Genomic DNA, 18,765 nt, shown 5'->3' with positions numbered 1-18,765 from the left:
AGTGCTTATCACTTTAGCACACTGGAAGTAGATATTGAAGGGGCAGATGGAGAAGCAAAACAGACAAAATGGGTTATATTTCAGATTACAGGCAAAATACAATTTATTGACAGTAGTGTGGCCTATTTTGTCATACTTGTATTCATGAATACATTGAAGCCAAATTAGAGGCAGTGGGTTTTTTTTGCCTTTTAGAAAACTTTGATATGATGTTAAGATCAATTGAAAGGCTTGTATCTGATTTGAAATAGTCTATAGTTAAACATAATGAGAGTTTTAATTTTCTTGTATGCTTTATTAACATTTAATATTCTGAAATTACATATTTTTTAGTTTTTAATAAAAGATTTTGGTGATGGGTGCCCCATAAAATTTGTCAGTCTTATTTTTGTGAAGATACTTCAGTTATTAATGTTACTCAGGCTTTCCATATTTGAATGAAAATTGAAAGAAAACATCATCAAACTTCTTAACATTTTTCAAACATTTTTGAAGTTTCTTTATAAGCAGTTTTCAGATGGATTAAAGATATCAAATGAAGATGGGATATTAAATTCAAGCTCCTCATTTTTTGTTCAAAGACAGAAGTTATAATATTCAGCAAATCCAGTTTCCCACATTTATGTGTAAAGTATTTGCTTTGCCAGTAAGAGAAATGCGTGTTTTAATTTTTTAATGCTTTGTAAATGATCTTTTATTCTTGATACTTTTCTTATTTTTCTACATGCTATAAATGAATCATGGTCTTGAACTTTTCTACATCAGTAATAAAAATGAAATTTGGTTAGTAATAAAGAAGGTTCTTTTCATAAAAACAATCATTTGCCATGGCAATTCCCATTAACTGTAACTGCATTTAGCAAGATGGAAACCATAAAAGACATTTCATTGTGCTTATACACTCAGCTATATTTTTGTGCTGATTATATATTTTTATCTCTGAGAACTTTTATAAACCAAAGAAGTTCCTTCATGATATAATCTGCCTTTGGATATTTAAAAAAGACTTTTGTTGTGCATAGTTGTGTATATTTATTTTAGTGAATGCAGCGTCTTTAGATATTATAATAGAATTTCCCCCTCATGTCATATTTTATTACCTGGTCAAACTTAGAGCACTGACTAGAACTTCTTACAAACAAATTGTATCATTTGTTAGATACGAAGAGGCCATTATTACTCCAGCATTTATTTCTGTAAGGTAATATTGGCAGGTGATGCTTCAATGATCTGGCTTTTTATCGACCTTTTCTTTTGATTACTAGCCTTTATGTTATAGGAAAATGTTTTGGCATTATGAATTATAAGTAATGTTCCTGATTTTCTTATTTTATAAATTTAAAAAAGATACATCAATAAGAAATGGTATAAAAATAAAAGTTTCTGTATTTTTTCATTAGACATTGTTATTGTTATTGATTTAACATTCTGGTTTGGCTAGGGGATGAAAAGGAGTTATGTAAAGTTAACTAAGTGGTAATTGATATTTGTTCTTCATTTGAGATTTTGAATTATTCTTGATGTATTTTCTCCTAAAACAAATTTCTCCTTTTTGCCATATACTTGTATTGATTTTCCCATAGTATCATTGGGTAGCTGTTTGGAGAATTAATATAAAATAAATATTTGGAAAAGAGAGATATGTTTTAGAAATCATGGAGTACAGGTTAAAGAAAATATGTTTCATTATTTACGCTTTCGATTATTTTGATATAGGTAAATGACTTCTGGTCTGCCTTTTATAAAAAGATTATGGTAAAATTTTAGCTTAGCTAGCATAATTAAGTCATTTTTCTCTTGGAGTCTCTTTTTTTCTCATTTTCTTAATAATGTAGCGCTGCTATCAGAACAGTGTTTATGATGGAAGTAAGCCATTGCGGTTACTGGGTTTCACATTCTGGAGACTAGAGGCCAGGGAGCAGTGATGTGGTCAGGAAGTTGGAGAGCGAAACTTCAGGAAGGTAAAGTTTCAAGATAATGTGTTAGTCAAATGGAACTGACTGTGCAAGTGTCAAAATCTATGCCTGAAGCAGTAAAATGGAATTTATAGATGTAACATGGTCAGGAGTCAGTTTGGTGACTGATTTAAAAGAACACAGGGAATTCTTAGGCTTCAGATGAATTAACATTTAATTGTCTTTAATGATAAGTCTGTGACTAATAGTAGCTATTAAAACTATGACTGATTAGTTATTTTTGTAGTGTACAAACCACACCAAAAGTTAGGGGTGTAAAACATCCATTTTATTAAGTTCATGGATCCTGTGGGTCAGTAATTCAGACAGGCCACAGGAGAGTTGGCTTGTCTCTACCTCACAATGTCTGGATCCTCAGCTGGAAAAACTCAAAAGGCTAGAGATCTAACAGCTGAGGGCTGGAAACATCTGGAAGCATCTTCATTCACATGTCTGATAATTGATGTTGGCTAGGAACTCAGCTGGGATTGTCTTCTGGAATTCTTACACATGGCCTTTCCATGTGGCGTGGGCTTCCTCGGAGCCTGTGGCTTCAGAGTAATGAGATTTTTTTACTCAGTTCTTCAAAGGCGTGTGTCCAAGCTAACAAGGGAGAAGTTGCATCACCTGTGACCTTGCTTTGGAAGTCTTGAAGCATCACTTCTACCATGTTCTATTGGCTGCGGGAGTTACAAGTCTGTCCAGTTTCAAGGGGAGAGGAATTAGACTTCTCTTCTTGATATGGGGTGGGGGGTGGGGTGGTGGCTTGGTAATTCTAGAAGAGTTTGTAGGACAGGAGATATTGTTGTGGCCATCTTTAAGAAGTATAATCTGCCATAGTAACTAAGAGGGTATATACTGGTGGACAGGGCTCAGCTGAGTCTGTTTTAATTAGACCTGGGAAATGCCTAATCCCACTTATGACCTAATAGAGGTTCTAAAACTGGATGGGGGTGGATGAGAGGTGGAGGTGGGTAGAATATTGTGTAAGGGCGATAGGATGGTAAGGTGGTAGGGTGGTATTGCACATTGCAGTCAGTTTTATGTGGAGCTCTCTAAATCAAGACATGCTTGCTTTGCCTTGCACTTCCCACCTGCATGCATGCACTTGCACACACATTCTTTTTTCTTACCAAGGGCCTATTATATGTGAAAGTCAGGTGCAGCTCTAAGGCAAGTTTTTAAAACATTCCATAGGTGATTGGGCTGTGCACTTCTGGTTAGGAACCATTGAACAATTTGGAGAGAAAGTGAGTTCATGAGTTTACACTGTTGAATTTAGTATATATTATCGAGTTATTATCATTACTTAATTTGGTTTGATGGTTTTATTTCCAGAGTTATAGCAATATTTTTTGCTGTGAAATATCTTTCAGACTTTAGATAGCCAGAGACCTGCTTGTGTTTCCTACAGAACATATTTATTTGTTAGATTGAGTACCTAATTTGCATGCTTTGCTAGGTGCTGGGGTACAAAAATGAGTTATACAATTTTTGCCCTTCATACACTTAACATTCTTGGGTAGGATACATCTATTGAAACACATAATTTCAATATCAAGGAGTCAACCTTATAATAGAAATGCTAATTTAGGATGCTTTTACCAAGCATTTTACCTTTCTTCTCTCACACTGAATTAGGAATGTTAGATTTTTAGTGAATACCTCTACTCCTTTCCCTGCCTCTCCATTTTCTGTCTGTCACACTTGTGATTATTTTTTGGACCCAGTTCAGATTTCATCTCATGAATTCTTTCCTATCTTCCTTGGGCAGATTTTGTTATTTCTTCAAGAGGCTTCCTATAGTACTTTATATGTACTTCTGGTCTAATGCTTGTATTAATTATTGATTGAGTACATTCTGTGAGCTAGAGATTGTGGCACTTATATAATTTATCTAATTTTATTCTTCCAACAATCTTACAAGGTAGGTAATATTTCCCTTTTTTACAGATGAGATAATTAGGGCAAGAAGATTAAGCAACTTGGCCACCGTCACTCAGACAGTAAGTTGTGGAGTTGATAGAGGAACCCAGGTACGTCTGACTTCAAGACCTATGTTTTTTCCCCTGCACCACCTGTGTTCACTTACTGTATCATAAATGGTTATGTGTATCTCAGTCAACTCTTCTCAAACTTCTCCTCCTACCCACTCAACAAATTTAGATTCTAGAGAGCAATGACAGTTTTATATTAGATTCTAGAGAGCAATAACAGAGATTCTTAATTATAATCTGTTACATTTTGGAAATTCAGTAACCTGTTTACTCAGTTAAATGCCTTAAATATCTTTTTTTCCTATGTTTCTGTGGATTTTCTACCCTTGACTCCTATTCATGAAGGGATTCTGGTTAGGCTGTGTTATCGTGTGTGTGTGTGTGTGTGTGTGTGTGTGTGTGTGTGTGTGTGTGTGTGTGTTTTGTTCTTGGGGTATCTTACCATCCTGCCGGTATTTTGGAGGTCACATCCTCTGTAGGGGATCATTTGTTTCATGGCTGGTTGAGAGCAGCAGGGAGGAGGAATGGAGAATTTTTTGGTTGATGTGAGAGAGTGTATGTAAAGTACTTAGAATAGTGAGCACATAGTAGATACTTAAAAAAAATAGGTGCTATTATTACAATGATTGTGTTTGGCTTAGAGTAGTGGGGAGAATTGCTCCTAAAGTTTGAGGGAAATCTATTTTCCATTTTCTAGGATTAGATTTAGAGAGAACCATTAAACCTTGAAGGTTAACATTGTTAACATTATTGAGGTCTGATTCTTGTGTGGGGCTGTTTGTCTTCTTGCTGTGTTTTGGCCAGAAATTGTACTTGTAATCTTAACCAGCTGTTTTTGTATAGTTCTGCTATTGATCTCGTATTCATCTCTGTTTCTGAGAAAAGCTCAGACATGATGTTAGTGTTTTCCTCTTTTGTGAATTTCAGATTACCGTTTTTAAAAAGAGAATTCAAATTTTAAGTCCTAGCTACAAAGTTCATGTCTATTCATAATTACATGTAGTTGGCTTGCTTTTTATTGGAAATTAATAAAAAATGGTTGTTCATGTTTACAATGGGACAAGGTCTAAACATAACCATTTGTGAACGTGACACATATATACTTACTAAAGAGGTTTTAGTATTTAGTATTCTTTAGGAAAGAATAGAGGTTTTAAATTTAATTCGTATTCACTTTTGCCTGAGTTATTGGCTTGTTGATGATGAAAATTTGTTTTCTTACCCCTTGTTAACCTCTAGAAGTTTGTCAGTTTTATGAAATTGATTTTTGAATACCGTTTTGGAATTGATCTATAGTTTCACATAGATAGGTTTAGATGGCTCATGTTCAAATCTCATAATTACTAACAATTTTACTTTCCATATTGATTACATCTAATGGAAAAACTATCTTTTAGCCACTTTGGTTCCAAAATAAGTGAGGACTTAGTTCATTAATCTTAATTCTGGAACACAATAAAATTGCAACATGTTACTAAGGCATGTTGTAAAACATGGCTTTAAGCCATATCCAAAAATACTTAAGTAGAAAAAGATGGCCAAAAATATTCTTGAATAAAATTAATCTATATAGATCCTCATGACCACATTCTTTGAGGCAAATCAATGAAAGAGGTGAAAAGAACTTTAATCTTATTTCAAGTGTATTCTTTGTCCTGGGAACAGTCTTTTTTTGTGGTGTTCAGACTGTCTGCATCAGATTTACTGGGATTACTTGTGGCAAATTTGGATTCTTGGTCATCTCTACACTATCAGAATCTCTTGAATTTTGGGTTTGGTGGAAATACACAATTTTACGAAGTTCCTCAGGTGATTTTTGTACACTAAAGGTTGAGAACCACTGTTATAGGATGATTATAATTGCTTAAATTCTAATAATTATTACCCAAGAATGTTTATTGTGCGCTCTGTGAAGAGATTAGCTAATACAGTTGTGTGTTCACTGACTCTGGATCCAGACTACCTGGATTCAAACCCTGGCTTTTGTCATTTACTAGCAATGTGACTTTGGGCAAATGACTTATGCTTGTGCCTCAGTTTTCTTATTGTAAAATGAGAAAGTAGTAATAGTGTCTACTTCATAAAGTTGATGTGAGATAGTAAATATGTCAAGCACTTAGGTGCACAATAAATACAGTAAGAGTCTTTTAAAATTTTCTAATTGCTTCAGCTTTACTCTGAGATATAATTTATATCTTTCTTAAGTGTACAAATCAAGGATTTTTTAGTATATTTACAGAGTTGTGATTATTACCACAATTTAATTGTAGAACATTTCTATCAATCCCAAAAGAAATCCCTTGCTCATTTACAATCACTTCCCATTCCCAGCCTGAGTCAACTACTAATCTCCTGTCTCCATAGATTTGCCTCTTCTGAACATTTCATATAAATGGAATCAAACAATATGTTTTCTTTAATGTCTGGCTTTTTTCACTGGCATAATACTTTTGAAGTTCTTCCGTGTTGTAGCATGTATCAATTCTTGGTTCCTTTTAATTGCCAAATAATATTCTATTGTATGAATATTCCATATTTTGTTTATCCATTCACCAGAGTATGGTCATTAGGGTTGCCGCTTTTTGACTATTGTGAATAACACTACTGTGAACATTCACATACAAGTCTTTGTGTTAGGTATATGTTTATTTCTCCTGAGTGAATACCTAAGAGTAGAATTGCTGTGTCATATGGTAATTTTGTGTTTAATATTTTGAGAAACTGCCAAACTTTTTATATTTCTACCCACAGTGTATGAGAGTTCCAAATTTTCCACATCCTCTAAACATTTGTTACTCTGTCTCTCTTATTGATTGTAGCCATTCTAGTGGATGTGAAGTGGCATCTCAGGTACTTGTTGGCCTTTCCCGGATTTCCTTTGGAGAAATGTCTATTCGGATCCTATGTCAATAAAAACTTTGGAGGTTATTTGCCTTTTTTATTTTGAGTTGTAAAAGTTCTTTATATATTCTGGATATAAACTTTATGAGTCTTAGGGAATCTTAACTGCTACCACCATCATTATCAACATCATCATCATCAACATCATCATCATCATCTATTTAGATAGAAGTATAGGTAATGCTTGACCAGAAGAAGATATATTCTCATTACTCTCCAGTTTTGTTTGAACTCTGATGTTGGTAGTGAGAGGGAAGTTCTTCCCTTTACTAGTTTTCCTAAATTTTCAATCTTTTACTTTCTATCCTCTGCTTCTTGAATGGCAGAATATTAGAATCCATTTGCTTTTAATTTTTTAAAATAATAATTTAAAAATTTTCTATATTGTTGGCATACAATGTTATATCATTTTCAAGTATACAATATAGTGATTAGAAATTTATGTAACTTACAAAGTGATCGCCCTAATAAATCTAGTACCCATCTGACACCATACACAATTGTTACAATATCATTGACTATATTCTTTATCCTATATTTTACAGCCCCATGACTATTTTGTAACTACTAATTTGTACTTTTTTATCCCTTCCCCTTTTAAACCCCCTCCCAATCTCTCTCCTATCTGGCAGCCATCAAAATGCTCTTTATATCTATGAGTTTGTTTCTGCTTGGTTTATTTTGTTCTTAAATTCCGTGTATAAGTGAAACCATATGACATTTGTCTTTGTCTGACTTGTTCCACTCAGCACAATGCTCTCTAAATCCATCTGTGTTGTTGCAGATGGCAAGATTTCATCTTTTTTTTTTTTTTTTTTTTTTTATGGCTGAGTGATATTCCATTTTATATATGTACCACCTTTTCTTTATCCATTCATCCATTGGTGGACATCCAGGTTGCCTCCATATCTTGATTATTGTAAATAATGCTGCAACGAGTATGTGGATGCACATTTCCCTTTGAAGTAGTATTTTGAGTTTCTTTGGATAAATACCCAGAAGTGGGATTACTGGGTTCTTATTTATCTCTTATTATATAGCCTTTATTTTAAAGTCTATTTTGTCTGATATAAATGTTCTACTATAGCTTTTTTTTTTTCCAGTTCCATTTGCATGAAATGTCTTTTTCCATCCCTTTACTTTCAGTGTGTGTGTGTCTTTCGATCTGAAATGAGTCTCTTGTAGGTAGCATATATAAGGGTTGTGTTTTTTTATCCATTCAGCTACTCTATGTTTTGATTGGAGCATTTAATCCATTTACATTTAAAGTAATTGTTACTAGATATGTAGTTATTGCCATTTTATTATTCATATTTTTAATCTTTTTTTCTTCTAGGTCCCCCTTAACATTTTCTATAATATTGGCTTGGTGATTATGAATTCCTTTAGCTTTTTCTTATCTGGGAAGCTCTTTATCCTTTGATTCTAAATGATAGCTTTGCTGGCTAGAGTAATCTTGGTTGTAGGTCCTTGCTTTTCTGTATATTTCTGAATACTTCATGCTCCTTCTGGCATGCAAAGTTTCTTTTGAGAATTCAGCAGTCTTATGGAAGCTACTGTGTAGATACCTAATTGCTTTTTCTCTTGCTGCTTTTAAGATTCTCTCTTTGTCTTTAACCTTTGGCATTTTAATTATGATGTGGGTCTCTTTGGGTTTATCTTGTTTGGGATTCTCTGCGCTTCCTGGGCTCCTATATGTATTGCCTTTGCCAGGTTAGGGAGGTTTTCCGTCATTATTTCTTCAAAAGGTTTTCAGTTCCTTGCCCTCTCTCTTCTCCTTCTGGTACCCATCTGATGCTAATGTTGGTATGTTTGATGTCCCAAAAATCCCTTAAATTATCCTCCTTTTTTTGGAATCTTTTCCTTGTTGTTTTCTGCTACCTTGTCTTCCAAATTGCTGATTTGATTCTCAGCATTATCTAATCTGTTGATTCTTCCTAAGGTATTCTTCGTTTCATTTATTGTATTCTTTATTTCTGATTGGTTCTTCTTTTATGTTTTCTGTTTCCATTTTCATATTTTGTCTTTGTTAAAGTTCTCACTGAGTTCATCTACTCTTCCCCTAAGTTCATCAAGCATCCTTATAACCAGTGTTTTAAACTCTGCATTTGGTAGATTGCTTATCTCCATTTCTTAGTTCTTTTTCTAGAACTTTGTTCTGTTCCTTCATTTGGGGCATGTTTCTTTGTCTCCCCATTTGACTGCCTCCCTGTGTTTTTTTTCTATGTATTAGATAGAGCTGCTAAGTCTCCTGGTATTAGTAGAGTTGCCTTATGTAGCAGGTGTCCTGTGGGGCCTACTGGTGCAATCTCTCTGGTCACCTGAGTCGGATGCTCCAGGTGTGTCCCTTGTATGAGTTGTGTATGTAAAATAAGAGCTATGTATAATTTACTACACATTTTTATGTGTACTACAACAATTAATAAAGAATATACAGTGGATTCTGATGTCAGTCAACAAATTTATTCTCTGGACTGATAACTTTCAGCCAAGGAACTAGGTCTGGTGTGAATCTTCTTCCAGAATCTGAGAATCCTTTGTATTTGTGTCTTACATCTTTCTAGTCTGCCCTAGAATTTCTCCAGTCTGCTTCTTGTTTCAGGAAGCTTTTTCAATCTAAGGTAGTCTTTAATCTTTGTATCTGCACCTGCTTACAGTATATTCTTTAAGTAATTATTATGATTTGAAATTTGTATCTCTCCAAAATTCATGCGTTGAAATCCTGTTACCCAAGGTAATGGTATTGGAAGGTGGGGCCATTGGAAGGTGATTAGGTCATGAAGGCAGAGCCCTCATGCTTGGGATTAGTACCCTTATAAGAGGCCTCAGTTCCCTTGGCCCTTCTACCATGTGAGGACACAGCAAGAAGACAGCTGTCAGCTACCTGGAATAGGACCTGCACCAGAACTTGATCATGCTGGCATCCCAGTCTTGGACTTCTAGCCTCTGGAACCGTGAGAAATAAATTTCTATTGTTTGTAAGTCACCCAGTTTGTGATATTTTGTTATAGCAGCCTGAATGGACTAAGATGGTAGCCTTACTGTTAATGTTACAAATGCTACCTGCCAGTTTTTTAGGTTTATGGAAATGATCGCATTACACTGTGCTTCTCAGTTTTCCAACGTGAGCCATTTTCTGATGTGAACATTGGTCTGACTGTTGAGGCGATGGCAGATTGGTTTTAAACTCCTTTTGTGGGAAGAGTCACTTCCTGCTTATACATCCTGTGTAATATCATTAAGCATTGCCTATGAAACAGTAGCTCAGGGCCATCACTACATAATCATTTTATTATCAGTGTTATCTAGGATGTAGTGTTATCTTCTATTTGTTTGCAGGTGAATTGCTGTTGAATCTAATATAAGCTCTTTAAATTCTAGTTTTGATAAAGTCACATCATCATATTTTACGTCTAAACACCTTAAAAATCTATTTTAAATGAAGTCTTCATATCATAACTACCTAAAACTTGATAGGTTTTGAAATTAGTGTCTGCATTGATATCAGTATAGTGTTTATGTATAACTAGTAAATTTATTTTCTTCTTTTCTCTTTGTGTCTTGTAGTAACTTGTCCATATTTGAGAGCTGCCAAATGCTCTTTGAGTATTTTGTTATATTAGTAGTTTTTGCGTTTATACCTTTGACAGAAAGCCATCTATATTTGGAGGTAGCCTACCCATGTTTCTTACTCCTTTTGTATAACACTGTCTACATCCTCTGTGGAAGTTGAAGAGATAACATCTATGAGCTTTCGGAATCAAGTTCCCTAAGGATAAACTGAGGTTGACTTCATTAGTGCACAAATGATAGGTTTGTGTAGAGTTATTTTAACATTAATCAATTTGATGGATTGGAAATATGACAGTCCTGAAGCATCATACAACATTAGTGCTTATTATTCTACAAATTATGTTTTTACCTGCATTTATATGCCAGAGGTGTCATGTTGTACATTAAGAATGCAGAATTTAAACAACAGCAGGAACAATAGAGGACATTTCTTTTCATGGCCCTTCTCTTGTCTTAGATTAGATCATTAAGAGATGGACTTTGGAATTAGACTTATTAGGTCATAGCACTTTCATATTGTGAAATATCTTGAATTGAATGGGTTAGATAGATCATCTGCCACTAGAATGATTTATCAACCCAATGTAATACTTGAGAGAATACTGCAGGTACAATGTAGAGTCTTTAAAAGATCTAGGGCTATATAAATATGAATTTATTGGCCACTAATCATTTATCTAAAAATTATAATTGGTTAGTAGTAAAGAATATTGATTTTTTTTGGTCATATTGTTGATGAAGCTTAAAAATTGTGGATACTTTCAAGATAATTAAATTAGAAGCAAATATATATATATATTTTTGGGGGCTGTGAGTGTTGCTTTATCATGCGTGCATTTCTAACGTTTATTTATTTATTTATGCATTATTTATTTTATCTTATGGCTTTCAGAAGTCCAAATGTATATATCCTCTCTGTTTTAAAACTTTGTTCCTCTCCAACATAAATATTGTTAGGAATGAAGAAAGTTTTTTCTTTGAAAAATTTAAAAACACTCATTTGGATTAAAAGAACTCTCCATCACTGAAGACCAAAACTTTAAGAGGCATCTCCTTTGCTCCTGGTAAAAGAGACACTAAATGTAAAATAATCACTTTTACCTGGGCAAAATTGGAAAGTAGGTAAAGGGCTAAGTGGGTAAAAGACTTAATAACTTTAATTGGATAGAAACTTAGTTATGTGGTGTTCTCTGATATTTGTCTTATTTCTAGATGTTCTTTATATCTATAAAGTGGGATTATATTCTCCTTTATAAAAATGATAACTTTCTTGTTTTTTTTTCTAGAGAATAAGAAGTCATTCTAATTTTAAGGAATGAATTAATGTTGGTCATTAAGTATTTTAGAGTAAGTTACTGCTTTGGTATGAAAATGATATAGTAGTTTCTTATTATGAATGAATTAATTTCTGAATGAGTAGTTTTACTTTGGAACTCTTATAATAAAGATATTAGCTTTAAGTGATACTTAGACTAAAAAAATTTAAATCTTGCTTAATTTGAATTTCATATTTTGGCATGTATTACTGTAAGTGCCATATTTAGTTTTCAGCAATTAAGAAGCCAAGTCTTTAATAAATAATCTCAGCACCATAGGACTTTACACATCCTAAGAACTTACTGCTTGGAAATAGAGATAAGATATTGACATAATAATAGAATGGAGTAGAAAGTAATATATGATCTAAGACAAGTACAAACTGCTATAGACAATATAGATAAAGGAGAAATTAGATTTGTTTAGTTAAAAAAGCCTTCTTGATGGAGGTAGCATTTAAACTTGGTCTTGAAAAAGGTATAGGATTTGGATTTGTGCTGGTGAAGGGATATTTGGGACAGAGGAGAACAATTAGAGCAAAGTCACCAAGATGAGAAAGTGAAATGTATGGGAGAAATTTTAAGTACTCTGGTGGGATATGAGGGTTCTGTTGTTATGTAGATGGGTAGGCAGGTGTCCCCATCTTCTCATTAATTTGTGTATGTTCTTTCTAAGCTTTTTCCATGGTCAAAAAAGATGATTTCACTAAAATAGAAGAGGACTTTTCTTTGACCAAGGGTATGTGAATGGTTGGGTTCCCTGCTAAAGCTTCAAATAAGTAGATATTTAAATAGAACACTGTTTTCTAAAGTGAGGTGGGATGTATATACCCCCTCTGTTATGCAAGACAGTCAGCTCTTTGAAGTACAAGGAAAAAAGTATTGGAACTTGGATTTCAATTTATTTTCAACTCTACTTTCTTTTTTAGTGTATGTTTTATAATATATGTGATTTATATATAAATTATATATAATATTTATAATATATGTGATTTGTATGTAAATTTATATATATAATTTATATACTAACCATATGATTTCTAAATCTGTTTTGGCCTGCATGCTCAAATATTTTATTGATGGGGACACAAGATTTTAAAAAGTAGTGATCCCTGGCTTAGAGTTATAGAATGTGGAAAGGAGACTAGTGAGATTGTCAGATGGTTGAGGGCCTTGTGTTATTCTTAGGAGTGTTATACCAGTAATATCCAATGAAAGCTATATGTTTGATATAAAACAGAACAAATTTCCAGTTTTAGGGTCAATACATCATTAAGTTTATAGAATTAGATTCTGCCAACTACTTCAGGCAGCTATTTAATATTTTTACAGCTGTATTATTGGTTATAGTATTGAAGTTCTCTGGGTAAAAAAAATTTTTTTTGGCCATCTCCATGTCGTGTAGTTTCCTTATCTTCCCTGCTGCATTCTTAGCTTAAACAGTGCAGAATAATAACAATAATGATAGAGGTAATAATAAAAAGAAACTTTGATTCAGCCAAGATTTACTAATTGCCTGTTAGGTACTAGGTTCTAGGGATGAAGTGGTAAGCAAAAATCAGACATGAACACTGGATTCTTGGTGCTAATATTCTAGTGGGGGAAGCAAACAAATAGTCCTCAAATCATTGTAAAAATGTTGACCATGAATAAGTGATATAGTGGAGTGTGCATGCTACTCAAGTTTGTAAAGAGAGCGTTTCAACTATTTAGGGAGGTCAGTGGAGGCTTCCCTGAGGACAGAACTGGCTACATAATTTCTATGGCCCAGTGCAAAATGAAAATGAGAAGCCCTTTGTTCAAAAGAATTCCAAGACTGTGACAGCAGAACATTAAACCAAGCGTGGAGCCCTTCTAAGTGCAGGCCTTGTGCAACTGCTCAGGTTGCAAGTCCATGAAGCTGCCCAATCTGAAGAAGTGATGTTTGAGCTGAAATGTGAGGAGGACACAATAGAAGGGGAAGATTGCTCCAGGGCAGAGGAAAAAGCACAAATGTATCTCTAGGGCAGGAAGGAACAGGGTGCCTTCAGAAACTGGATGAAGACCAATGTGGCTGAGTACAGAGTGGTTGGAGTGGAGGTATATTGAAGCCAGAAAGGTAGACAGGGTTATGTGTAAGGTCAAGTTGAGGATTCTGATCTTTATCCCAAGAGCCACACAAACAACTGATGTATGTTAAGCATAAAGTTTACTTTTGATGTGCTAGCAATACCAATAACTTGTAACTTGACAGCATTGGACAGCATTCTCTCTGGATCACCATTTCCTACCAGGCTTCTTTTTGGAAACTTTTAACTTTACCTTCTGTATTTATCCTAAGGCTTGCCCTTCCCTATGGCAGGTTTAAAAAGGCACTTCACATCAAGGAGTGCTTTTGATGGCAGAAATTGAAAATAGGATAGGTGAGTTATGAAATTTTATTCCTTATTGAAGTAGTATGTGGTCTAAAACATTTTAGGTCAACTGAAAAACTTGTAAGAGATGAAAATGTATTTCGTTGTTTTTAAAAAGAATATTTTTCATTTTAAATGCTATAGATTTTTAAGGTGTATTGTCAGCACTATAATTTTAAATTCTTAATCTGCCTTTCTTTTACATATGATCAGGAGAAAGGGGTGGGTATTGACTTGCCTGACCTTGGGAAAAAGTAGTGGGGAAGAAGTTGTACTTTTGGACTTTGTCTTTCACATAATAGGTATTATCAATGAAAGTCTTTAATGAATATTACTCAAATGATTCATGGACTTACTTATGAAGGCAATATTAGAGTTCATTTCCTAGAGAGATACCTGCATGGTTGATTTGTAAATCTGTTGCCATGCTACACAATTTAGGATTTTCACTTTTGGCACTTTATCGACTAACACGCAAGCCATTTCTTGTCCCATGCCACGCTTAAAACGTAATTATTTGAGGCGGTTTATATAGGCGATACATGTAAATCAGTGATGTTTGTATACACAGAGCAGCCGCTCATGAGTGAGATAGGCAGCTGATCATTTCCTGCCTCTATCATTTCTTTCCTCCTGGTCCATGGATGCACTGGAATTTGAAGCTCCTAAAACATAGTTATATCAGCCTACTTGCCTTCTCTTTTTAAGTGATTGGTTCTGCTTATGAAGATAACATCAGACATTTTGGCATTTACTTTTTGAGAATTTATTTTCAATAATAATTTCTGAGTTGGAGCATAGTTTGTATCTTGGATCAAGAAAAACATATACCCTTCACCTTTATTTTCAGCTTTAGGTTCTTAATATCAGCTTTCAGTATTTGTAGGCAATTTCTTTATTCTTGTTTGAAGTTAGGTAATATGTTGCGATATTTCTTTTACTTTCACATATGTCTGTTGTAGTAGATCTGGAGAATCAGTAGGAGTGATGATAAATTAACTTTTAACTGGAATTACCGAACACATAAATTATTGTTCATATGAGAACTCTGGGATACTGCAGAGTAGTGAAATAGTTTTTGATTTATAAAAACATTTAAATTATATTCAGCATATGTTTAATGCTAAGTTTGTTATTTCAGTATTTTGAAAGTTTATAACACATTCCTAGTATGTACACAAAACAGCTAACAAAAGTTAAAATGACCAGAATATTTAGTTAGAACTCTCCATTACTTTAACATATTTGATAATTTAAGTTCAGTAAAACTTTTATTAGCTAGAATATTTAGGGAGTAAGGTGGTAAGTTTAATCAAATATCCCTTTCCTTTTAACATAATTAATGAACGCCAACTGTATGCACAACATGGTACAGTGTAGCATACACAGATGCATATGACACTCTGTGCCCACAAGGAACTTAGTTTCAGTATATCTAATTTTTGTAAATTTTATTCCTATGCATTATTGCTTTGCTAAGATTAATATAATGCATATAATTAAATCTTTGATGGTGTAGGATCTTATAATGAATAAACTTAATTATATTGTTTCTCATACAGATGTAAACGATATAGATGTGCTGACCTAAATGGTTATTTTTGAGTAATTCGCTGATGTCAGCTTGCTTTTGTTTACCTGATTTTTATTTTAAAAACTGTGTTACTGAGGTTAATTGGGTTTTTACTGAAATTTTACTTGGTTAAAAAGTTTATAGTAACATATAATAAATATTTAGTTTCACTACCTTTTTGGTACATGAGTTAAAATTCAGTAGCCTTTACATATATGTATAATATTGTGAGTAACAGCATACAAAACTATGTATGGTCCATTATCTGCTTGATGATTTCATGGTATTATCTGTAAGTATGAGTTTTATTTTGTGTAGCTCAAACCAAACCAAACCAAAAACAGCATTTATAATTTATAATAATACTACTACTGTGTTTTTCTTTTCACTCTAAAGTATTAAGAAAAGCAAATAAGAACCCTCCCTGCTTCGATACTGTTTTAGTGTATCTTAAATGATCAGTCATGAGAAAAAAATGCTTCACATATATACATTTCTTTTAAAAAATCAACTAGAATTTTATATTAAAAATAATTTGTTGCTATGTCATAGAAACTGGATTAGTTTAAACACAAGAAATATACCAATTATCAAATTTCATATATTTAATTTTCTTTCTTGCTGAGCGTAAATGTAATTACTCTGTTAGAATTTGTGATTTTGATGTTTTATGGCTTTTACAAAGAAGATTCAACAAATGATATCCTGTTTATTCTATAAGTGGAGTCATTACTTGTTAGTACAGTTGATTAGATAGAATTCAAATCTAGTACTTTTTCCAAGCACTGGTAGGTTGCTGATATTCTCTTTGTAGCTGGCTAGAATCTTCTCTAGATGAAAGGTTAAGAGGCAAGGTCAAACAAGCCTGACTTCAGGCCTAAAATTAGCTTTATCAGCTTTATTTGACATTTTAGGTACTTACTGCTTCATCACGCTACTCCTCTTTGTTTTCGTGGGGTGGTGGTGGTGGGGTCAAGGCAGAGAAATGCTCTACATTATAAGATTCCTCCGAATTTAAATACTACCAGCTTGTAAGGCAAGATGCACACAGCCTGATACAGACATATTTGATTCTTTCATGCAGTGTTGTCTGTTTGAAAATTTACTTTCTTAAAAATTTACAGTAAGATTATAAATATTGTTTTACCATTTTTTAATAGTGAATCAAAATTCAGTATCTTTTTATGTGTAACATTTTAGATATGTTTGTGTTCGAAAAGACTAAAAGAATAATAGCATATAGGCTGTTTTGTTTTTTAAATTCTCACTTTTGATTGGGCAAGATGTCTCCCACCTTCTCCTTATAAAAAGCAAACAAACAAAAAACAAATTACCACCAAACAGTAACCCAAGCATGCATTTAAAACATTATATAACTTACTTGGAGAAGTTACCATAGAATCTAAGGTAGTGTGATTAGTTGCCGTAGTTAAGGTAACGTTGGCAATAATATTGTAGGTAACAGCATACAAAATTGTATATGGTCCATTATCTGCTTGATAATTTCATAGCATTATCCCTAAGTATGAGTTTAATTTTGTGTACCCGAAACCAAACCAAACCAAAAACAGCGTTTATAATTTATAATAATACTACTATATTTTTCTTTTCATTCTAATGTATAAAGAAAAGCAAATTAATTAACTAATTACTCTTAATTTGCTTAGTTAAGGTAACCTTGGCAATTCACTTTAAATGTTCTAGGCCAATGCATGTGCTTATTAATTTGGTTGGTTATTCATGTTTTTGCCCTATGTGCCTAATTATCACTGCTTTGTTTCCACAGCTGCAGAACCTTGGCCTGAAAATGCTACATTATATCAGCAACTAAAAGGTAGGTACTTGTTCACAATTAAAAATGTCTTTGTGTCAAAGTATATTTATTACCAAAAAAAAAAAAATTTCCTCAATAATGTAATTTACTGCAAAGAGAATATAAAACAGAAAGAAGGGATTCCCTTGTGTAATTCGTCTAAGAGATTTTGCCTAAACTTGTGTCTGCCAGTGTAAACCAACTATTCATGGCCTATAAGGTCCTTAGTTTATTATTGACTCATTATACTGGCTGCTGTAGGCAGTGTAAAATGATGTGGTTGCAGGAGCAGTTGGCAGATTTACTGCACCAATAGCTGACACAGCAGATTTTTGAAGTCCTATGGTAAAGTGGGCTCTCAGTAAAAAGGAACTGTTAAAATGTATAGGCTAGGATGGTTCAGGCTCCCTTTAGCAGCTCTTCATATATCATCAGATCACATTATGGACCCCATTTGGGGCTCAGCAGCCTGCTACAGTTGTCAGAAGACTGCAAAGTAATGAAGACTAATAGGCAGCAGCCCGAGTCTTCTAAGCATGGAATTTTTATTGCAGCGAACTTGTCATCTTTCTTTTGTGTGACAGACCTAGACACACTGTGCAATATTAACTGCAAGCTGGTTTTATATGATTTTGAATGGTTTTACTTTTAACTAGAGAGGTTAGAGTAAATATAAAATAGTACTTACTTGTAATGAAAAGAAGAGGAATATATTTTGAAAGCTTGAAAAATGAATTTGTTCTTAAATAAATGAGTGATTTTAATTATATATTTTTGATAAAATGCGATAAATGATCAGTTTTAGAGGAGATAGTCTTATTTTATCATTATTTACACATGATATACTATAATCAAAATTGTAATTATACAATAGCATTGATATAGAACTTCATAATTATATTAGTGAAAGGCTATATCTTTTCTTTTTAAAAACAAAAATATAAGTATATTTTAGTTGTTTAGCAGTCACATTTTTGTATTTCCACAGGGGAGCAAATTTTGCTTTCTGACAATGCAGCTTCTCTTGCTGTGCAGGTAATTATATAAATAATGTAATATTTTTTCACTTTGAGTTGCAGTCCCCCCCGTACAGTCTGATACAATTTGCTTAGAATTTTTCTGTGTGATTTACCGTCATTAATATAACATCTCTCCTGTGAAGGTAATTTTATTATGTAATATTAGTCAGTAATTATTGTCAACATATAAAAAACATTAAAATATTCATTCTTTTTATAAAAATC

At 33.4% G+C, this 18,765-nt stretch overlaps 1 protein-coding gene across 2 annotated transcripts in view; it reads left to right on the top strand.

Moving 5' to 3' along the window:
* Positions 1 to 18,765, top strand: part of MTX2 (metaxin 2) — a 59,272-nt gene that overhangs the window by 6,167 nt on the left and 34,340 nt on the right. The window contains exons 2-3 of one of the 2 annotated variants that reach the window (XM_011357008.2): positions 17,495 to 17,542; positions 18,510 to 18,556. In XM_011357008.2, the coding sequence (XP_011355310.1) occupies positions 17,495 to 17,542; positions 18,510 to 18,556 (95 nt within the window). Of the gene's footprint in view, positions 1 to 17,494; positions 17,543 to 18,509; positions 18,557 to 18,765 lie in introns of those variants that run through there. The other variant, XM_011357016.2, reaches the window with a different exon arrangement.

Source organism: Pteropus vampyrus, unplaced genomic scaffold (assembly GCF_000151845.1).
Source record: "Pteropus vampyrus isolate Shadow unplaced genomic scaffold, Pvam_2.0 Scaffold2, whole genome shotgun sequence".
In the NCBI taxonomy this organism is placed as follows: Eukaryota; Metazoa; Chordata; class Mammalia; order Chiroptera; family Pteropodidae; genus Pteropus; species Pteropus vampyrus.
The sequence above is the reverse complement of the archived record's forward strand: the minus strand, read 5'-3'. Positions and strand labels throughout refer to the sequence as shown.